General features: G+C 39.5%; 1 protein-coding gene and 1 pseudogene across 4 annotated transcripts in view; both read right to left on the minus strand.

Annotated features, from left to right (window-relative positions):
* Hectd1 (HECT domain E3 ubiquitin protein ligase 1) overlaps nt 1–23,993 on the minus strand; it is an 89,692-nt gene that overhangs the window by 44,304 nt on the left and 21,395 nt on the right. For 3 of the 4 annotated variants that reach the window (XM_028757437.1, XM_028757439.1, XM_028757438.1), the window contains exons 3-15: nt 20,623–20,857; nt 18,436–18,663; nt 17,313–17,594; nt 16,942–17,212; nt 15,663–15,739; nt 15,483–15,581; nt 13,522–13,636; nt 12,592–12,766; nt 7,806–7,944; nt 7,476–7,646; nt 4,132–4,354; nt 3,045–3,308; nt 2,853–2,929 (exon numbers count right to left, since the gene is read on the minus strand). In XM_028757437.1, the coding sequence (XP_028613270.1) occupies nt 2,853–2,929; nt 3,045–3,308; nt 4,132–4,354; nt 7,476–7,646; nt 7,806–7,944; nt 12,592–12,766; nt 13,522–13,636; nt 15,483–15,581; nt 15,663–15,739; nt 16,942–17,212; nt 17,313–17,594; nt 18,436–18,663; nt 20,623–20,857 (2,356 nt within the window). Of the gene's footprint in view, nt 1–2,852; nt 2,930–3,044; nt 3,309–4,131; nt 4,355–7,475; nt 7,647–7,805; nt 7,945–12,591; nt 12,767–13,521; nt 13,637–15,482; nt 15,582–15,662; nt 15,740–16,941; nt 17,213–17,312; nt 17,595–18,435; nt 18,664–20,465; nt 20,545–20,622; nt 20,858–23,993 lie in introns of those variants that run through there. The other variant, XM_028757440.1, reaches the window with a different exon arrangement.
* On the minus strand, nt 10,727–11,308 carry LOC114612512 (annotated as a pseudogene).

The raw sequence follows: 23,993 nt of genomic DNA on the forward strand, positions 1-23,993 counted from the left end.
GGAACAAAGCTTAAAGGCACAGCACTTGCCAAGACCACATAAGGCCATGATGGGTTCCATCCTTAGTACTGAAATCAAGAATACTGTAGAAAATTATTTGCACATGGTACATATAAAATACAAATAAACTTGTTTTGGTCTTTACACCATTGACCCCACACATGCTAGGCAAGTGCTCTAATACATTTCCTTAGGAGAGGACCTGGGTCCTTCCCTCAAGGTAACTCATGAATATACAAAATTTGCAGAAACCCGGAAAATTTTTAACTGTAAACCACATTTGGTTAAAAAGAATAACATTTCCACAACTAATAAAGCACTAGGTATTCCCAGAAACTCCTGAGATAGCTCTTGACTTTATAAAAACAGAGTTACTCCTCAGTATTTAAGGACTCCATATTCACACATTTGCCTAGTCAGTAAAACTTACTTATACTCTTAAGATCTAGTCTAGTACTTCTATGGTTCTTCATGAAAATGTGAAGCTCAACCAAAAAATTGTGTTGCCAGATGTTCATGTTCCTAGCTCAGTTCAAATAATGTGACACTTGTGAACAAAGTGAACAAATGTCTTCTGCACTCTCCATTTCTATTTTACATTTACACTGTTGTTTAGTTAATTCCATCAGTTAACACATAAAACAATGTGTTTCATAAACACAATCTGACCATGACTCACAGAAAACCAGCCTTTTGCTTAAGAAGAAAAAAAGATTTGTTCAGGCACGGCAATGCTATGGAGAAGCAAAGTGCTGAAATCAACACTACACATTTTAACAGAAACACACAAAAATAAGATCCTTTACACGAATCCACAAAATTTCTGTGAATAATGAATGCTATATTCATTCCAAATTCCACTTACTACCTAATAGATATCTATAGCTAAGTCAGATATCCCTTCCTCCCTTTCTTCCCTCCTAAGACAGAGTCCAACTATATAACCCTGGCTGCCCTGAAACTCTCTTATGTAGAGGAGGCTGGCTTCAAACTCAGAACTCTGCCCTCTTCTACCTCCCAAGTACTGGGATTAAAAGTTTATGACAGCACTCTCGGTGAGTAAGATATTTCTGTCTGAAGTATTTCAAATATATTCTGAATTGAAAGTAATATCTGACCTTATGTTTTTTAAAAACCACACAAGAGCAAAATAGTAATAGTAATGATAACGATAACAACAGCTATAGGTGATACGGACTACGTAACTCACACACTAGATTCTGCTGCTGTTTACAGTGTGTGGTGCTGTGTCAGAGAACAACTTGTGAGGACCTGGTCCTCTCCTGGTACCGTCTGATCCACTGAGCCATCTTAATGGCTTTAGATTCACCTTTAAAAACTGAGATAAAGTCTCTAAACTCTACAATCAGAAAATGTCTCCAGGACAACCCAGAACATTTACAACAAAAACAGAAGAATATGAGTATCTAATTTTGTTTGTAATCGTTTTTTGGTTTTTGTTTTTGAAAATAACAGTGTCTTGTGATACAGATAGCCTAGGCTGGCCTCAAACTCAACCTGCCTCAACTCAAAGTATGGCCACCATGCCTTACCATTACTCCTTCTATTTTTAAAAGTATGAGTTTTTTGCTCCAATAAAACTCATTATTGTATCTTTTCCCTAATCTCAAGTAGCTACATACACTGTATTTTTTAAAGTATTTCCTGGGCCAGGCAGCTTTTAAACTCAGCATACAGGAAAGCAGAAGCAGGCAAATCTCTGAGATGTCTGAGATGTCTAGTCTAATAGTGAGTTACAAGCCAACGACATAGTGAAAAACCATTTTGTGTAACCATTACAGATAAGATACACCTATCTGTCGCTAGAAAATGTTCATTCTAATAGAATTTTAATTTCCCTTTTCAATATGCCAAATGTAAGAGTGACTGGTAAAATAATAGCACCTTATACTGGCCTTATTTTACTTACTTGAGGTTTTTTTGGTGCTGGGAGTAAATCCAAGCACTCTTCAACTGAACTATCTCCATCCCTCTTTTTTACCTCTTGAGATAGGATGTCACTAAGTTGCACAGGCTAGCCTTGAACTCATTCTGTAGCCCAGGCAAGCTTGACTTTGTTAATCTTCCTGCTTCAGCCTCCTGAGTGGCTAGGTTATAAGTCCATGCCACAAGCCTTAACAACTAGCCATGCTCTCAAAGATCAATGTATATCTGATAAATAACATTTTAAAATTAATACTCTGGTGTTTTTGAACCAAGCAAGCTGCTTCTCTGACCGCTTAGGTCTGAGTTTGTTCTGTGTGGGTGTGCTAGGAACCAGGCTAGGCAGCAGCTCCACACTCTACCCCTAGGCTCTTCATCTCCAGCATCCGAAGCTCAGCTAAGTCAGCCATCAAATCAAGCACTAAAATTATCTAAATCAAGAACCAAGCAGGAAAGCTGCACCTCCATGAACTACTAAATTGGGCTTCTGGAGTAAAATGGCCGTCTTTAGTTTATTATTTAGTGTGAGTATGCACACATGCACCTCGGAGACAACTGACAGGACTTGGTACTTTTCTTCCAGTGTTTGAGTTTCCAGGATCAAATCAAGGCTGTCAGATTTGGCAGCAAACACCCTACCCACTGAGTCATCTCCCTGGTAGTAAAACTAAAAATGAAACTAAAGTTTCACTCTTTTTCTCATTAATTCCAATTTTCACAGGTTTTCACGTTGGTATAGATATACATACTAAACATAATATTGTGCAAAATTAACAAGGAGAAAAACATAACTAAAAATGTTCTCTTTGGGAAGCTGAGGCTGTGTCTAATCTTTCCAATGCTCATCAGCTGTTACTGAAAAGTTACCATCAACATAAAAAAGAGGAAAGAAAAGTGTATAAATATACCTTTTGCTTTGTTTTTTCCAACTTGGATTTTAATTTTCTGCCTCTTTTGCCAGTCCAGCCAGTCACAAACTCTGAACCTGAGAGGGAGGGGAGAGCAAAAAAGGTCAAAGAAGACTTCACAGAAGACATTTTACTACACTACAGTATTTGCACTTATTCTTACCTGCAGAACCAGCACAGCCCCACACTTACCCAGAGACGTTTCTGCGGTAAACGAATGTTTAGTCCCTCGATTAGATTCAAACACAAAACCAGGCAAATCTTCTTTCAGTATTGTAGCTTGCTGACCATCCGAGTTATGAATAGCAATTTCCCCTTCTTTCAAACATGTTAACGACCAGTTCCCTACGGTTAGTTTCGTGGGTCCTGGTGCTGACAGGATAGGTTGACTTGAAGTAGACGGCTTTACTTGGCCTCTGGCTCTTTGTAACTTCTCTAAGAATTCACTTCTGCTTTCTATAAAAACAGAAATAATTGCTTTAAAAACAATCTACCCTTTCAAATACGCTGGCTTACTAAAATATAACTTCTAGAAAGTCAGTATTAAGAGCTTTGCTCTTCAGAATTTTAAACATACACAGGCTCAGGCTTAAAGCAACTTTACAGACACTTTTTTTGTTTTTGTTTTTTGTTTGTTTGTTTGGTTGGTTTTTTTTTTACAAGTACAAATGAAGCTTCTTAGAAAAGATACATCTATAGATACATCTTAGAAAAGACATCTATATACCCATGCAATTAACCATTTCATAACAAAAGAAATGATGAGATTTAAAGAAGCTACAGTAGTATTCCTTGGCACATAAAAAGGAATCTGTGAAGTATTTTCTTACTACACCTTTTTTTTTGAAGCAGGGCTTTAGACAGTCCAGACTGTCCTCTAACACACTATGTAGCTGAGGATGACACTGAATGCCTAATCATCATGCTGCCAATTCCCAAATGCTGGGATTACAGACACATGTCACCATGCCCTGCTACAGTACAGTGATTTTCTATTAAAATAATAATAATAAAAAAAATCCCGCTGGGCGGTGGTGGCGCACGCCTTTAATCCCAGCACTTGGGAGGCAGAGGCAGGCGGGTTTCTGAGTTCGAGGCTGGCCTGGTATACAGAGTGAGTTCCAGGACAGCCAGGGCTACACAGAGAAACCCTGTCTCGAAAAACAAACAAACAAAAAAAAAAACAACAACAACAAAAAAAAAAAATCCCAACAACAGTGGCAAAACTATGAGCCATAAAACCAAATTGTATAAGCTAAGAAAATAATTAAAGTATTACCTGAGCTATCCGATCCGCCTTCAGGACTGCCACTTGAATACATGGTGGCAAGTTTTCCATCCAAGATAAATCTGAACCATCCATTACTGCCATTGGATAGTTCCAAAGCTGCAGCATCACTCCAAATATATAAGCAGTCCCTTCCTCGAATTATCGACCAGTCTCTCCAATGATACGGTTTACCTTGCTGCAATTCTTTAGCATCTTCCTGTGGTTCGTCTTCCTAAATATGTAGAATGATCCCATGAAATATGTGAAATGATTTTATTTCAAGTATTCATAAGCATTTAAAAAACATGAATATGAACCAGGATTAAAATTAAGACATCTGAAACATATTAGTTGCTTGTAGTTCAATACATATTGCCATAAACTAATTACCTATTAACTAAATCTTAATATCTTAAGATAATAACTATGTAAATTATATCATATCCAGATTATATACACTGGAACAGAATGAAATCCTGTTACTGCAACACCATGGATAACACAAAGTATGTTAAGTGAAATAAATCTGACACAGAAACACGTGAATGCCAGGTGCTCTCACTCCTGTAGAAGTTAAAGTAGTATTTGGGAAGAGGAGAAGAACATGCCCTCTAAAGAACAGAAAGGGGGAGAGGGCTTGGGAACACAGTGAAGTTGGGTAACAGGTACAACATACAGGAAGTTCTAATTTTCTATAGCACAGCACGGTGACCATAGTCTACAGCAATTTATTTGAATTATGAGTCTGAAGGATCTCATAATACACAAGCGTCCAGTGTTTGAAGGAAAAATGCTAATCACTGATTTGATCATCACACATTGCACATATTAATAATCTTATCAAGCTGTATCCAACAATGTGTAATTATGTGCCAGTTAAATATTAAAAAGAAATGAAAGTCTTGGGGGCTCTCAGAGACTGTATCAACAAACAATGAGCATACACGGGCTGGACCTAGGTCCTGAACACATATGTAACAGATGTACAGCTCAGTCTTCATGTGGGTCCCCCAACAGCTAGAGCAGAAGTTGTCCCTAAAGCTGTTGCCTGTCTGTGGATCCCTTTCCCCTAACACAGCTGCCTTGTCTGCCTCAGTGAGAAAGGATGCACTTAGCCCTCAGAGACTTGATGTGCCAGGATGATGCGGGAATACCCAGGGGAGCTTCCACGCTCTCAGAGGAGAAGGGGAGGGTGGGATGGGGGAAGGAACTGTGTGACGAGAGGATAGGGAAGAAGGGAACAGCAACTAGGATGCAAAGCGAATGACTGACTACATAAATAAATAAATTCAAGAAATAAATGAATGAATGAAAGTTAATTCCAAGCCTCAGTTCCTAGTCAGGTAAATACTACTTCTGACAAAGGGTCTCATGTAGCCAAGACTGGGTATCATGTACCTCATGTACCTCAAAAGCTAGGTATCCAAGGATGACCTTTGAAATTCCTGCCTTAGGAAATGCTTTTTTTTTTATTTTTTTTATTTTTTTTTAAAGATTTATTTATTTATTTTATTTATGAGTACACTGTCGCTGTCTTCGGACACACCAGAAGAGGGCATCCAATCTCATTACGGATGGTTGTGAGCCACCATGTGGTTGCTGGGATTTGAACTCACGACCTCTGGAAGAGCAGTCAGTGCTCTTAACCGCTGAGCCATCTCTCCAGCCCCAGGAAATGCTTTTTTTAAGAACTGAAATAAAATTAATCTGTAACCACTTTTTCCTATAGCCAAGGAGTCACAATGTTTACTGACATTTAAAGAATGAGAACAGCTGGTCAGACGCTTCAGCAGGCAAAGGCTGCTACGTCTGACAACCTGAGCTTACTCTCTGGAACTCATGTGGTGGCAGGAGAGAATCAGCTTCTGAAAGCTGTCCTCTGAGTACCACACATCAGTGTCTACATTCAAATAATCACACCATACACACATTATAACTAAATAACTATTAAAAAGTAAAATTAATAATACGTCAGATATGACAAGTACCCATAATCCCACCCTTAAGATACAGAAGCAGGAAGATAGTAAGTTTACGAACAGCCTACATTACACAGGAAGTTCAAATCCAGCCTGAATTACACTTTGAGATGCTCTGTCAAGAAACCAAGGGCTGAGATGGCTGACTGGGTAAAGGCACTGGCTGCCAAGCCTGAGAACCTGAGTTAAGTCCTGAACCACACGGACGGAGAGACCTCAGGGCGGAGGATGCGGTTCAGCAGCACAGCACCCTTTGGCAGTAACAACACCTTGAGTTCTTAGGCACAGCTCTGGTAGAGCACCTGGACAAAAATCACATTCTCATTACTTAGCTTGTAGAACTACCCAAAATAAAATAAAGCACAATTTATCCATCTCTATCAACTGCCTGTGAACTTTAATCCTAACATTCAGTAGAAAGTTACTGTGGATGACACAGTATTAACATATTTTTTTAAATTGCAAGATATGGAATATAGTTGACAGAGAATTTTCAGTGCATTAATTCTAGTTTGTAACCATAAAAAGTACCATATCTAATCTCTGGGATGCCTTTATTTTTTCTCCTTCCTTCCTTTGGCGTGGGGTGCTGTGGACTGAATTCAGCCAGGGCCTTATACATGCTATGCCCGAGTTCTGCACTCTCAGCCCCATCTACAGGTCTTTCATTCAAGAAACTGGCCCCAACAATCCTAACCAAGGGCCTGACATCTTTTTGTAAGCAATATGCATGCCTGAATTCCAGGTCGGAAACACAGTGGGGATAACAGAGACACTGCTATTAAGGACAAGAGCAAACTTTGGCCACTGTTTAGATGATGATTGTTTTGGCAGCGGTGGGGATCCGACTCCACACATCCCTCATATCAGGCAAGGACTAGAACCCCGGCCTACGCCGAGACAGTGTAACAGAATGTACTGGGGGGTTCTGATAGAGCATTTAGGTTTAAACAGGGGAATGCTGCGTATAGTTTGCTCTCTAAATCTTTGAAATGTCCACACAAGGCTGGCTGTGGTGGCTGTTCCTGTACCTTCAGTACTTAGGAGGCAGGTTCAGTTTCACCCTCAACAAAAGAGGCTATATGAGATCTTGTCTCCAAAAACATTTACACACACATAAGTACCTAAAAAATGATAAAGCAAATGGGACAAAATGTTAACAACCAGTGGACATGATGAGAGCTCTTAGATTCTTTAACTACATTTGGAACCTTGCTCTACATTGAAAATGATAACAAAATTTTTAAAGGAAAAAAAGATACATATGTAGTGCTACTTTATATTGCAATTATTTTGTCAAAAACCATCCTAAGTTAAAACATACATTTCTTTAAAACAAACCCTGTTCTCAATATAATAATTAGGACCAGTCACCTTTTCTGGTTTTGATTCCTCTTCATTCTCATCATCAGAAGAAGGACCTGCCAAAGCTGACACTTTGCTAATTACACCAAGTCTGGCGAGCTGATCCAAAAAAATATCACCACCTTTATCTACTAAATCCCTTATGATCTGCAAAGCTAGCAAGTGGCCATCATCGTCATCCTGAGGAGGAAAAAGAGGGAGCAGATGAGAGCAAGGAAGTCAAGGGAAAGTGAGTTAAAATACATCCTGGTCGTCGGCAACAGGAAGTACTGTCACTGAGCAACGCGATGCTTTGCTTTTAATGATTGATGACCCTCCAAAGGAAGACGAGCAACGCACCTCCTGGTCAAGGACAGCGGCAGTGATTTCCACCAGTGTTGTGGGCAGATTGTGACCAACGTCAGAATCACAAACTTCTTTTAACAGCGCTTCAGAGCAAAAGTGGATCATTTTTCGGATTAAAGCAAGACTGGCTTTCCTTAAGAAGGGAAAAAAAGAATTTTAGGGACCGGAAAAGCTCAAATTAGATAAATAATCAGCTATACATTGGTAAAAACTTTTTCCAACAATTTTATAAGTGCTAAGAAAAAGGATACACTTGAGAATACCAAAAACTTAAGACTCTATGCTGTGACAACAGCTTATGGTTACTATTTAGTTGGCTTATTTTCTATTAATACAGTGTTAATCAAAACTAATCGTCCTTAATAATCTTGTTAAATGCTATTTTATATCCCACTAAACCAGCCTGGCTGCTGAGACAGCATGTTAATTTTAGAAAAAGGGGTAAAGAAGCAAAGAGAACTGGTGTAAGTTATAACTAACCTAAAATTTCCTGTAACGCAAAACACAAAGCTCTAATCAAATATTTTTTTTTAGTTACTTTTGCTTTTTGGCAATTTGAAAACTCCACACTCACTGTAGCTATTTCTTAAATAAACAAAGATACAGGATACTAATCCCCCAGTTACAAATGCTTTGTTAACTTCTGCTCCTCATTACTGTCACTGGGAACATAACAGTCACCCAAAGCAACACAATCAAGTTCCACTTTACAAACGGCCTGTTCTTTTAAAACCCATGAAATTACAAAACAAAAAAGTTATTGTACAACTCACTGCAATCCATTTTACAATTCTATCCTGAGGATCTAACAATACTCTAGGCACCAAGCTATCGTACTGTTACCCTTGAGGTGACCAGACGGAAGGCTCAAGAGGCAATACGCTCCTGCCATCCCAGGCTGTCTCCCTCACTAACTCTTCCTGCACCAGAACCACTATCACCCCTCAGTTTTGTTTGGTTGGTTGGCTGGGGGTTTCTTTTTTGGTTTTTCAAGACAGGGTTTCTCTGTGTCCTGGCTGCCCTGAAACTCAAATCTATAGAACATGCTGGTCTCCAAGTGAGAGATCCACCTGCCTCTGCCTCCAAAGTGCTGGGATTAAAAACATTTCTTTTCTTTTCTTTCTTTTTTTGTCTTTTTCTTCTTTTTTTTTTTTGCAGCACTATGAACAAGTGTTTTAACAGAGTTACATCCCCAGTCATTCTAATTCTGTCTAGCTGAATTCTTAACATTCCATTATTCCATTTTCGGTAACAAAATCTAAATTATTACAAACTTAATTACAAAAATAAAAAATAAAGTGAGTGAACAAAGGTCAGACAATTTTATTGGGAATAATCAAAGACTGTTACAGTTGTGAAAAATTACTGAGTATAGTCGTTTTACATAATGAATAAAGTAAGAATAGTTAAGAGTAGGTCTCCTGTTCTCTGGCTCTGTGTCACACACACACACACACACACACACACACACACACACACACACACGGACCCATTATGAGGCAGGAATTCTTTCTGCCTCATATTTTAAAACATTACAACTCTTTAAACCATACAACAAACCACATGAAGTAGGTTTTGTTATCTCAGTTTTACAAAGACTGTCTTAAGAAAACAGAGATAACAAATCCATCTTATCTTTATCATTATATTTTTATACATGCATATAAAACTTCCTGGTTAACACTACTTTATAAATTAAGTTCTCTTAAAGTATTTTTCTATTATATTAAAAACAGCATCATATGGGGAAAGGTCTTTCTTCTTTAATACACAGAATAGATTTATCCATCTAAGCACTTTTTGTTTTTGTTTTTTTTACTTTAAAAAGGGCTTTATTGGGGCTGGAGAGATGGCTCAGCGGTTAAGAGCACAAACTGCTCTTCCAGAGGTCCTGAGTTCAAATCCCAGCAACCACATGGTGGCTCACAACCATCTATAAAGAGATTGGATGCCCTCTTCTGGTGTGTCTGAAGACAGCTACAGTGTACTCATAATAAAATAAATAAATACATAAAAAAAAAAAAAAAAAAAAAAAAAAAAGGGCTTTATTTATGTACAAATAATAGTTAACATTCTATCCATAAATTCTACTTTCCAAAAGCCAGAGTTTCTTTTTAGTTGTTTATGGTTTAAAAAATAAAAAACACTGGATATGATGGTGTACAGCTTTAATCCCAGAACTTGGAAGGCAGGGGCAGGTGGGTCTTTTTGAGTTCCTGGCAGCCTGGTCCACAGAGTGAGTTTCAGGACAGCCAGAGCTATACAAAGAGATTCTGTCCCCCCACCCCAACCCCCACCCCACCCCCAAAAAAGAAAGAAAAGAACACACTAAACTTTGAAAGGCACCAAGGTTGTTCTGCTTCTAGATCACTGCTGGGATGGAAGGAGAGGACAATCTTTTGGGACAGATGTCACAACTTGGAACTGAGCATTCTCCAAAGCAAAAACAGCAAGATGCCATTCAGGCAAAGCTCATCAACCCAGCCTACCTCCAACCTCACAGCTGCCTAATAGAATGGCTGAGGCAGGTCAGACGGCCCAACATAATTCATCTGTGTTGTATGTTCCCATTGTGCAACTCTAAGAAGTTACAAAACATACCAGACCAAACAAAAGAGGCTCGGGTAGACATAACAACAGTCAGTTCCTTGTGTGCCCTCCATTCCAATAACCCTAATACACAGCCTAGCCCAATGCAAGGGAAATAGCACAGCATTTCAAATCTCACAATGGAAGACAGTTGGCTCAACCATGTTACGCCCACAGTTCATGTCTTCATCCACACACAAACTTTCCTGTTTGTGAGAGTATAACACAGTGAAGCAGAACTCGGAGCTGAGACCTAACACCCACTAGGGGAAGCTTTTACAGGCTGCAGGGTTTAAGTTTAAGGGGGAAGCACACTGAATCACCCTTGTCTGGGGGACCTTATGGAACTAATCAATAACTTAGTGGCCGAGAGTCTCCACTTTACTTCAGTGTGCACAGGGCTGGTTGCAGGCAGCACCGTTAGGCGGCTTCCTCCATGTCCACGTCCTCCTGTAACTGCTGGACCATTTTTTCCTCCAGCTGCTTTCCTTTGCCTGCAAGAGGAGCCCAGATAGAGATGGATGTTCTGCTTGACCTTCTGAAGCTCTTTGTTTTTCCTCAACCTGTTCATTATAAACGTAGCCTGGCGCGTCTGTTTATCTCTTCAACTCTCTTCATTCATAGGCTCATCTCTACGTTTTTCAAATTCAAATGAGTTGTCCACCACGAGTTCTTAGCCAGCTGCTTTCCGGAAGGCTTTAGTCCACCTGACCTTGCGTGGGTTTCTCTTCTTCTTAAAGTTTTTATGACACTTGCATGCAGAATCAGAACACCCTGCAGTCGTTGCAGATGAACATCATGCCGTGGCCTGGGTAGATTGGCCCGGAGCAGAAATAATGCTTCTCAATCCTTATGCTGACCCCTCGTGGGACCCACCTTCTAGACGCAGAGCTTGAAAGGAAGTCCATCTAAGCACTTGAACAATTTTATACGGACTGAATGCATATGAGTACAGCCTCCACACCTGCAAACTGATTTCAAGAAGGCCAGAAAGCCAGGCGTGGTGGCTGAGACCCACACCTATAGTTCTAGTATACAGTTAAAGGCATGAAGACTGCAAATCTGAGGCTAGCCTGTGACACCATGAAGCTAAAAAGCTTCTGTACAGCAAATAACAACAGTCAATACTTTGCTAGGTATACATCTGATAGGGTTAGTATCTAGAATATACAAAGGAAAAAAAACACCTAAACATGAAGAAAATAACTCAATTAAAATTGGAACATGGGCTGGGCAGTGGTGGCACACTCCTTTAATCCCAGCATTTGGGAGCCAGAGGCAGGTGAATTTCTGAGTTCGAGGCCAACCTGGCCTACAGAGTGAGTTCCAGGACAGCCAGGGCTATTAGAGAAACTCTGTCTCAAAAAAACAAAAAAAGAAAGAAAAAGAAAAAAGAAAAGAAAATTGGACCATGGAATTGTTTCTTAGAGAGTTCTCAAGAGCTAGAAAAACAAATGCCTATGTGGATGTGTGAGAAGGGAAAGTGTTATTCAGTGTTGGTAGGAATGAAACTATGTATAACCATTGTGGCCATCAGTGTGGAGACTCCTCAGAAGGCTAGAAATGGATCTATCACATGACCCACTTGTACCATTCCTGGACGAATACCCAAAGGACACTATATTGTACTTACAGTAACTTTAGCCAAGAAACGGAAACAGCATAAATGTCTATCAGCAGGTGGACAGATAATGAAAATGTGGTGCATATACACTCTGGAATATTATTTAACAGTCACGAAAAATGAAATTCGCAGGTAAATGCAGGGAACTGTCAACAATGTTTAATGAGTGATATAACTGTGACCTAATCAGACAGGCATGACATGTGGTTATTTGGGGACACTAGCTTTCAAGACTACTAACTTTCTAACATTTTCTCCTCAACCAGAAGCCAGGTGTGGTGGGGCACAGCTTTTAAGGCCAGTTCTTGGAGGTAAGAGGTAGGCAGACAGACCTCTGTGAAGTCAGAGCCAGCCTGGTCTACATGGTGAGTTTCAGGTCAGTCAGGGCTACATAGTGAGACACTATTTCCAAATATAAAATAAAATAAACCAGAAGAAAAGATGATGTTCCCATTTCCAACCTAATTTATATTATGTTTTTTCAGACATTAAAACAAATCCCAGATTCTTCTAAAAGGTGGGATGTATCATCTATCAGTATTATTGAAGTGCAGTATGACGAGCTACCTTATTGAAGGCAACATAGTGTGCTGAAATGTTTGTGCAAACACGGGCAGTAACCTCTTCAAGTATATCGGTGCCATTTCTGGATCTCCTTTGGGTTCATTACATTCTTCTTCATCTTTGTTTGTATCTTTCTTTTTTTTGTCATCCCCTTTATTAACTGGACACATCCAATCACCTACAAAATATTATTTTAAAGAACACTTTTTGAAATACAATTTCCTTCAAGGAAAAAAATGTTATGGTACATTCACTTCAAACTAAATTACCTAGAGAATAGAGTCCAATTTTGAACACAACAAAAAAGCCCTACCTACCCTGAAAACTTAAAAAAAATATTCAGATCATTCTATTTACAGAGCTTCTAATTATTTCTTACATGACAACCCCTTAAACTTAGATGTTTTGTTCATTCTGGATTTATACATCCAGTCTCAGAGACATGGAAAAGGGGCCAGAAAGAAGATTCAGTGTTTAAGAGCATTTCTCTTCCGGAAGACCTGATTTCAGTTCCCAGGACCCACATCAGGCAGCTCACAGCTGAAATGTATAACTCCAGCTCCAGAAGACTTGATTTCTGGCCTGCACAGGTACTGTATTCACATGCACAGACCCAGACCCACACACATTCTAAGGAGACAGATCAGTAAGATGTCCAAGATTTCTCCAATGCCCCTCCCTCCCTCCCTTCCTCCCTCCCTCCCTTCCTCCCTCCCTCTCTTCTCTCTCCTTCTTTTTCTTTCTTCCACTCTCTCTAACACACACACACTATATATATATATATATATATATATATATATATATATATATATATATTATACAGAATTATTTGGCTTTCTAAGAACAGTGCATTCATATATTGTTAGGATGTCTGTGGAAATAAAGCTGAACAGCAAACCCAGATGGCCTAAAAGGAAAGCGCACACAGCTAACCTGGAGACTGGAGAATTGCTACTACTTCACTGTGGCCTCTTTCTCGAGCTTTATCCAAAGGTGTTTTCCCATCTTCATCTCTGAGATCTGGATTCGCACCATGCCGTAACAGAGTCTTATAAAGAAAAGCATTTCATTTCAATACAACATTTCTTATACCATTCAACTCTACAATTTAAAGATTTTCTATCAGCTAGAGAGATGGCTGAGCAGTTAAGAGCACTGACTGCTCTCAGAGGACCTGGGTGAGATTCCAACAACCACATGGTGGCTCACAAAAACCTGTAACTCTAGTTGCAGGGTATCCTATTCCCTCTTCTGACCTATAACAGCTCCTGAATACAAGTGGTAAACATACATATACTGAAACACATAAACACACACACACACACACACACACACACAAAAGAAAAAAAATTTTTTAAAAGTCTTTAAAAAGGCTTCCCAGAATCAAAAAGGCAGATACTAATACAAACCTCATCTTGTACCTATCACCTTAAAAGCAGATGTTCACATCTCAAAAAAATTATACATAATTTCACTTGGTGATTTATCATCCCTAAATTAAGATATATTTAAGTCTGGCTCTGTTACTTCTCAAAGTCCTCCCAGTTTTCACTTAACAGAAGTACTGCTTGGTTTATGATAGGCAATCAGCCTCAGCGTGTGCTATACAATATCACTCACCAATTCTTTGACCAAAAATGCATCAAGATCTGTCTCTTTTCTCTTTTTCCTACTAAATGTTTTATAACCTCATGGTGAGTCTATTTAATCATAATGGCTCAAATACTTTTTATAATGATGGAATTGATACAATATAAAAATAACTGAAACAGAGTAGACCCCAAATGTTCTTTGCTAGGTCTGATCCCTAGAATGGAGTGCAAGGAGAGATGGCTGAGCAGTTAAGAGTTAATTCTCTCTAAAATAAAGACCTGCTTTGTTTACTATTACCATCAAAGGCCTGGCTCTCTCTAAACACCAGTAAGTTCACACTGCTAGCGTGAAGAGACTGCCTTCCTCTAGTTAGAAGAAGGCCACCCAAGGGTGGTTATCAGAATCTCCGTCACAGTCTAAGATGTCGAGACAGTAACAGCAGCTATCACTCCAACACCTGAGGCATCCACATGCATTCTATTTTTTCTATTTCTCCCAATTCTAACAGTAATATAACCACTGTTCAGACAAGACACCAAGACAAACTCAGTGACTTTTTGTACATGGGCTGAAACTTGAAGACCTGACTTCAGAGTAGACTAAAGTCCCATATCATACATCTGATAGACACACTTTCATTTAACATCTAATTTTTTTAACGTTTTATTATTATTTTACACGTATGGGTGTTTTGCCTGTATGGGTATCTGTGCACCGTGTGTGTATGATTCTCTAAGAGACTGTCAGATCTCCTGGTATCACAGTGAAAGATGGCTGTGAACAGTACGGGTCTTAGAAACTGAACCTGGCTCATCTGGAAAAGGAGCCAGTGCTCTAACTGCTGAGCCATCTCTCCAGCTTATGAATTTCAGTTTCTCAAAGTAGAAAGAGGAGTGTCAAAAGTAGAAGAAACTATACATTTTTGCTAAGAAACACTGAATCTATTTTTTAAAAACTAATTAAAGCTAGTTATGGTAGAAATGGCAGCAACAGACACAGGCAGATGGAAGTGTACACTTATGAAAATGAAATGTTTTACTATTCTAATTTCTGAACCAAGCAGTTGTTAAAATAATACTCTAACAGCATGGGGGTGTTCAGATAGCTCAGGGGATGAAGGTGCTTGCCACCAAACCTAGTGACCTGAGTTCAATCCCTGAGACTGACATGATGAGTAGAAAACTGACTCCTGCAGGTTGTCGTCTGGCCATGTATGCCATGGCACACACATACAAACACACACACAAGTACACACACAATGAGTGACTAAAGATAATCTTTCTTTTAAATCCGGGTTTTACCTTTGCTACTTGAGGTCTTCCAAAGCACGCAGCATAGTGTAGTGATGAGGACCTTTGACCTCTGTTAACATCTGCGCCCCTCTCACAGAGAAATTCTACCTGCAATACGATAAGGAGTCACAGTGCTACTCCATTAATATTTCAACACTTTAATTAAAACACCACCTTTTATTAGCTTACCATTTCCTGAGTTCCAAATGCAGAGGCCCAGTTTAATAGAGTCTGGCCCACATCATCCATAAAATTTACTTCAAAGGCTGAAAGTTAAAAGAACAAAAAAATCTTTTATTTTTAGGCCAATAACACTCAAATTTCTGAAGTTTAAACAATTTTAAGATTGCTATGAATACTTTACTAAGTACAGGAATACGGCATTTAACTGAGTTCAACTATATTAGGTTCAACCAGCAAACCTAAGCCATCTAAGAAAATGTATTATAAAACTTGAAATCAGTCTAGGCATGGTAGCACACACCTATGACCCAGCAATCATGAGGCAGAAGCAAGAGAGTTACTGTACATTTATGCCTGTCTACTCTACATTCTCAAGTTCTAGGCCAGCCAAAGTTACAAAGGAACACTTGAGAACTGGGGAAAATGAGAGGATATCAAATAACTGATGAACTACACTGTTTTAAACACTAAAAATAAATGTGAACTAAGAATGGAAAGATTATGACACCCCTTTGAAAAGCTCTCAACCACCTACACAAGTGTCTTACATTCTTAACCCTAGTACTTAAAATCTGCATTAAAATTCCATAATAGGTGCTGGAGAGATGGCAGGGAAGTTAAGAGCACTTGATGTGCTTGCTAAAGACCAATCAATTCTCAGCAGCTCCACAATGGCTCACAGCCACCCAGAAGTCCAGTTCTAGGAGATCCAACTTCTGACCTCTCAGGGCACAAACAGACAGTGCACATACATACATGCAGGCAGACACCAACACACAGAGAACAAAATTTAAATAGACAGATTATAGACAGACAGACATACAGACAGACAGACGACAGAGACAAAGAGAGAAAGAAAGAAAGAGGAGAAGAGAAAGAACTGGCCAGGAAACTTTCCTTCAGCCTTCTGTCAAAGTCACTCAAGCATTATCAGCATCAGGCTGATACTTACGCAACTCTACATACGAGGAGAGGCATGCCTAAACGGTTAACACCCAGCTTAGCACAACTGCTAAGCATACTGCCCAAAGCTGTCACCCAGAAATAACTTATATTTCCTCACCTTATGGTTTTTCTTTACTTACTTGGTTTGGGTTTTGGTTTATTTTGTTTTGTTTTTTTGCTTTGTTTTTTGAGACAGGGTTTCTCTGTATAGCCCTGACTATCCTAGAACTTGGTCTGTAGAGCAGGCTGTCCTTGAACTCACAGAGATCTGCCTGCCTCTAGGACAAAAGGTGTATACAACCTGGCTATGATTTTTATATTTAACAGAAAAAGCTCTGACCTCCCGTGTCAATTGCATCTATGAGAGCATCGGTATCTTTACTTCGAATACAGTCGATGAGCTGCCGATGGGAGCGTTCCCCAGAGCTATCCAATCTCCGGAGTCCTGGGATTCTGCCTGTAGACCCAGCACTAGACTTAGGCAAAGCTTTCCGTCCTTCAAATAACAGCACCAAGAGGAGGTCAACCAGACGCATGGTATCAAGCACACATCTTTCATCACCCTGTAATGCACTTTCGATTGAATCTGGAAGCTCTGACCTCAGAAGATCCTAAAAAGAGAATGGGAGAAAAACACCTAATATATTTGCCATTATACAAAAACACTTTTTCCAAAAGGTCAAAAAACAAAAGATGAAAAAGCATCCTTACGTGTGTTACTAGCGGAGAGCCTCTGCAGAGTGTTGAGAGGAGACTTACAATTGTCGACACCTGGTTGCTCAATTTGGAATCTGCAGCTGTAGAGGGGGCGCCTGTGGTACTGCGACCCGGTTTGCATGCTGAAGATGGTCCTGATACAGTACCACCAGCAGCTGCCATTCGAGACAACAGCTCCTCAGTTAATCCATGCTTGGCCAATGGAGCTGGGTCCACTCCACGACGAGTAAATCGGTCAGCTAGTGATGCAAAACACCGCAGGGCTCCATCTGAAACCTAATGGTGGAGAACAATGTAAACAAAACTTCCAGCAGCAAGTCGTCTCAATACAAACACCAATGAAAGGCAGCTAGAGCAAAATGATAAAGTACCTGCCCTGTGGGGATTAGAATGACAGCTCCATATTCTGTTAACTCCACAGTCTGAGAAAGTTACATACCTATCAAAGGCCTGTTTCCTCATTTGTCAAACAGTTTAAAAATACTACCTACAACTCACTGTGCCTGCTTAGAGGTAGGACATATAAAGAATGTAAATAGTAAAAACTCAGAAAAATTAACTTACTATGTACAATTTGCCAAGATAATCTATAAATGTAAGGTAAGATAATATCTAAATGTAAAAAGGCATGAAAATTCTAGTTTTGTTTTCTAACATGGTGATTCACAAAAGCTTACAAATAATATTATATAAATACTAGGTTATTTTACTTTGGTAAGATCTAGCCTATTGTTTTCAGTAAATATTTCACTAAATTAACAAAATGTGACTAAATACAAGTACAGCTATAAAAATAGCACTTCCCTAGCATTTAAATTTTAAATATATTACTTTCATAATGAAATGTTTTGTTTTGTGCCTCATTCTGTAACCCTGTCTGGCCTGAGAGCTTAGTACGTAGACTAGGCCAGCCTTGAACTCAGAGATCTGCTTGTCTCTGCTTTGAGTGCTTAGGATTAAAGGCCTGTACCACCATGCCTACCTTATAATACATCTCATTGCCCTCCCAAAAGCTTACAGTGTAGAAATATTAGATAAGTACATGTAACATTCTAAAGAGGGAACATTTATAAAGTCCCTTTTGAAAAATAACTGTATACAACAGCAATTTACTTACCTGATGATCTTCATGTTTCAATAAACTAGATAGAGACTCTACACAAATTTCTAAAGACGAATCCTGAGGTTCCATTTTGCCACAGAGTCTTGATACCACAGCCATTGCAGAGTGCAATGTGTCTTTATGAACCAGGTGTCCACTGTCACGAATGAAGGTGAGGACACAGTTCAAACCGCCAGCCTCAAAGACTGCTCCTGATTCACGAGTGCATATCAGCTCCAGCACCTACAACAGTGACACAAAATTCATACAGGACAGCAACACTGAGCCTGTCAGAATCACAGGAAACATAACAAATGCTCCAAATTCAATAACTACATTCAAACAGTAAGACATGTGAAATTAAATTTTATATCAACCCAATTTTTATTTAGCCCAATATACAGAATGCATTATAAATGCAACCTATAGTCAATGAAAAATAACTGATATAAACCGGGTAGAGTGATGCAAGTCTGTCATGCCAGCACTTGAGAGACTCAGGCAAGAGGATTAGAACTCAAAACCATCCTCGGCTGCAAGAGAGTACAATGCTAACCTAAGCTACATGGGGAAAAGAGAAAAGAATAAAGAAAGTCAATATATCAAACCTCCCCAAGATCCAAGCTTAGAGCTCTAAATAAGTGATGTCACTGGTAACCGTTTCCTGGTTGTTTTCAGGAGCGTTAAACAATCACAAACCTGATTTCAGTGGGCTTAAGAAGTTTACTTTTTGCTACTCTTTCTAGGAGCTGGCTATGCCAGGAAGATGGCTGAACTGGAATAAACAAAGGTCTTTGGCTTTTTTTTTTTTTTTTTGGTTGTTGGTTTTTTAGGTCTTTTTGTTGTTTTGCTTTCTTGTGTGGTCATTTTGGATTGTTGGTTGTTGTTTTTGAGGTAGCAAACTACCAATAATAGTTTGCAACATATACCTTCTAATGCTACAAAACATGAATTATGTAACAAAAGCAACAGCATAGCACCTTGCAAATAAAGTTTTCAGAAGAAAATTAGAGGCAAGGAGTTCTCTGTGATTGTGAGACCAGCAGGGGCTAACATAGTGAGACCCAGTTTCAAAACAGACAATTAAAAAAAGAATGAAATTAATCACAACCAATCCTAGAATATAGAGCATCATAAAACGTAAATGTCTTGGACTCTGTAAAAAGGACAGTGTCTAAGGAAAAGAAATAAAAAGATAATATCAAGTGTAAGACTTAATCCTGAGTATTTTTTTATATCAACAAAAAAAACCATGTCTGGAAAACAGAGTCTACCAATTGCATATATAACAGACTCGCTTGATTTACATAGAATAATGACATTGTAGTTTACAGAATATTATCATTCTTAGGATATATGTATTAAATATTTATATATGAGTTGTTATGAACACAGCTAATTTTCAAGAGTTCAGGGAGAAGGCTAGGGGAGAGAACGAAATGGAGTGAGTAGAAGAAAAACTGTTAACTGGCAAGTCTGAGTGAACATAAGATGTTAACTGTACCATCTTTTCAACTGTAGGTTTAAACAGGCTAGAAATATAACTCAACTGGTAGATCATTCACCTGTAATGCTCAAAGTGCTAGGTTCACAAACAAAAGGAGGGGACGGACTTTTAGTTGGGTATAGTGGGCACACACCTACATTCTCAATACCTGGAAACAACAGGCAAAAGAATCTTTTGAGTTCAATGCCAGCCTGCCTACATAGCAAAATCTTGTCTCAAAAACCCCAAATAGGGAACTGAGATGTAACTCAGTTGGTAGATTCTAGGCCAGCCTGGGCTACATAGATTTTTTGCATCTGTAAAATAGCTATGATATTAATGATACCACTCACAGAACTACCATGATGATTTAAAACTGCTCAGAAGATTGCCTGTACTGAGTGCTAGTATTATTCGTCATGGTGAACTTTGTCACTATTTTTATATGTAATAACTCTGGGTAAAAGCATGATAACTTCTCGAGTGCTAGTGACTACCAGAACTGAAAATCACCCACTGAAACCCACGGAAGCAAAGCAGGAAGCACATCTCTACTTACCACCGTCATCCAGAGATTTCATGTGCCAACCTTTGACACCACAGTGGTTGTCACACTTCCACTGTTCTTAACCACGCTCAAAGAAAAATGATGTCAGAGTTTTACTTTTTCAGTAAAATGTACTTTCTATTCTCTCTACAATGTACGTAATGCTTACCTTTACACACTGTTCAGCTAAGTCTCTGCTGGTCCTGTTGTTAAGTTCAACAACCACCAGGCGGTTACAGAGTGCTTTTATAGCTCCATCTACCCCTACAATCCTTCGGGTGCATTCTGCAGATACATCCAGGTAGTAGGTTATGGCACGGGCTGTCACCTCTAAGACATTGTCTGGAGCACTTTCATCAAGAAAAATTTTGCAGAGAGCTGGTAGGAAAGTACGAGGTGGACATCTACAGTGAAAGAAATCGTATTACGATTAAGATTGCTAGACAAAATATTAACAACATTATTTTCAATATTATATGTAAACATTAGGTAGTATTTTTACATTATTTTGTTTCCTCTACAATACTCATACACATATTTCATCATTGGGCAAATACCAAGCTGGAACTGTTTAAAGCAACAGCACTTTACGCCAAATAGTTAAGTATACCCTGTTCCTTAAACCTAATAAAACCAGTGCACATAACAGTTAATGTATCTCTTTATTTCAAGATCAGGTATAAGTGTGTGTGTATGTGTGTGTAGTGTATGTGTGTGGGGGTGCACATGTGCCAGTGTATGTGTGCAAGAAGGTACACATATGCAACAATGTGTGTGTATATGCATTAAGGCACACACGTTACAACGTTGTTTGTCTCTGTGTGTGTGCATGTAGGTGCACATGCCACAGTGTGTGTGTGTGTGTGTGTGTGTGTGTGTGTATGTGTGTGTGTGCATGCGCGCATGCGCTCATTTAGATGCACACATGCTACAGCTCAGGAGTCAGAAGACAGTTTGTGGGAATCGGTTCTCTCCTTCCACCATGTGGGTCCAGGGGATCAAACTTTGATCATCAGGCTTGACAGCAAACACCTTTCCCATTAAACCATCTCACTAGCCACAGCTCGTGTTTTAGATAAGCAAGCACCTCTCTGAAACCTCAACAACAGAGTTAAAACAGAAAATAACAACTCTGTAGTCTTTCTAAGCCTATTTCCTCATTAGAAAAGCAAAGACAGTATCTAAATAACACCTACTTTACATGGTTATCATAAAGGAAAAATTACACATTAAAGTTAACTCAGCACCTGTAGAATTTAATCCAGCAACATGGCTGCTCTGGAAAGGAATCACATCCAAAGACTTTCTAGGTTTGTGTGATCTGGTTGGAATACAGACACACCTTTAATTCCAGGAGACAGAGGCAAGGAGATCTCTGAGTTCAAGGCCAGCCAGGTATAGAGCAAGTGTCAAGTAAAGAAAAGCTTAGGACTAGGCACGGTAGTGCATGGCTTTCGTCCCAGCATTCAGGGGCATGAGGATCTCTGGGTTCCAGTCAGTCAGGCTGAGTCAATGAGAAGAAAGGCAGTGCAGTGGAGTCTGGCCATTCATTCAGAGGCAGTTTTTACAGAACAGTTTTACAGAGACAGGTTGCAGAAATAACAACCTAGACACAGGTGAAGAAAACAGAACAAGCCAGAGAATGAGAAGGAGTTGCAAGATTAGAACAAATTGCCAAAGTTAGTTTGAGGCCAGGCAGAGCAATTCAGTGAAAACTTGAGAAAAGTCACATTAAATCAGTCAGCTTAGAGAGGAGTTTGGGCCAAAACAGCTAAGTTGAACCAGCCAGCCAGAGTTCAGAAAGAACTAGAAAGAATGAGCTCACTTAGCAGTAACCTCAGAGACAATCTCAGAACTCCAGTTCAAATGTCCTCTTGTGGATTCTGCGGGCTTTACACACACATAGGGTACACAGGCATACATGTAGGCGGGCTTTACACACACATAGGGTACACAGGCATACATGTAGGCAAAAACACTCATTTACCTAAAATAATTTTAAAAAGAAAAACCACAACCAAAGTCAGTGAGATATCAGTAAGATTCCCTATGTTATGGGGCTGGAGAGATGGCACAGCTATTAAGAGCACTTGTTCTAGCAGACGACTGAGGCTCAGCTCCTAGCATCCACACGGAGGCTCACAACCACTGGTAACGCCAGTTCAAGGATTTGATGCCCTCTTCTAACCTCTGCAAGTACCAAGCATCCGTGGACTACTTGTTTCAAGAGAAAAAAAATAGAAATGTTTATCATAAACTTATTGTAGTGTTTTGAATGAGAACAGACTCTAGGCTCATATATTTAAATGTCTGGTTCCCAACTGGACTGTTTAGGAAGAGCTAGGAGGTATGGCCTTACTGGAGGAGATGTGTCAGTGGGGTGGGATTGCTGGTTTCAAATGGCCCATGCCAGGCCCAAAGTCAGTCTCTCATGTCTGTCTGTCTGTCTGTCTGTCTGTCTGTCTGTCTTATCCCTCCCTCCGTCCCTCCTCCTTGTGGATAAGATGTAAGCTCTCAGCTACTGCTCCAGTGCCATGCCTGTCTACCTGCTGCCATGTTTCCTGCCATAATGATCCTGAATGAGCCCTCTAAAACTGTAAGCAAGCCAATTAAATCCTTTCATTTATAAGTTACCTTGGTCATGGTGTCTTTTCACAGCAATAGACCAGTAGCTGGAACATGTATTTAATAGGAAAACGAGAGGCTTTGTTAATTTAGAAAACCATGATGTGTGTTCTCCAAAATGTGAAGAACAAGATCAAGCACTGTAAGAGGACCAGTTTAAGAGAGACAAGGCTGGGAATATACCTAGCTGTAGAACACGGCCTATCTGGCATGCACATGACCCTGGCTGGGTCTGATACCTAGAATAATTGAAAAAAGAAAAGAAAGAAAAGCCCACGAAGTTTTAACCTCATAGAGTCTCTAATTTTCAGTGTAATTAACTTTATTTCTGAGATAAAAACAAACCTAAGATGCTCTACATAAAACACGGTTTATTTTATGCCAACTATAATGAAAATCTACTTTGCATGCTTTATTTTCCTTTTGGTTTTCTGAGACAAGGTTTCACTATGTAGCCCAGGCTGGCCTGGAATTAACCACGGGCTGAGATCCCAAGGTTCCAGGGCATTCTTCATCTAGGCATTTTGCTCATGAGATTTTAAGTGAAAGCACAAAATATCTGATAAATAATTGATTTTTTTAAACATGCAAATGTTTTTCTATCTATCTCCATCTCTGTCTCTGTGTCTCTGCCTCCTCCCCTTCTTCCTCTGAGACAGGGTTTCTCTGTGTAGCTCTGACTGTCCTGGAACTGTGTCTGTACACTAGGCTGGCCTTGAACTCGAGAGGGCCATCTCCCTCTGTCTCCAAGTACTAGGATTAAAGGCATGCACCACTACACTGGGTTCTATTACTTTTCAACACTAAGGCATTACGAGTTTATTCATACACATGTAAAATTACTAATTTGGGAGACTGAGGAGATGGCTCAGTGGGTAAAGTGCTTACCACACAAGCATGAGGCTATGACTGCAT

Source organism: Grammomys surdaster, unplaced genomic scaffold (genome assembly GCF_004785775.1).
Source record: "Grammomys surdaster isolate TR1022 unplaced genomic scaffold, NIH_TR_1.0 126163, whole genome shotgun sequence".
NCBI classification, from domain to species: Eukaryota; Metazoa; Chordata; class Mammalia; order Rodentia; family Muridae; genus Grammomys; species Grammomys surdaster.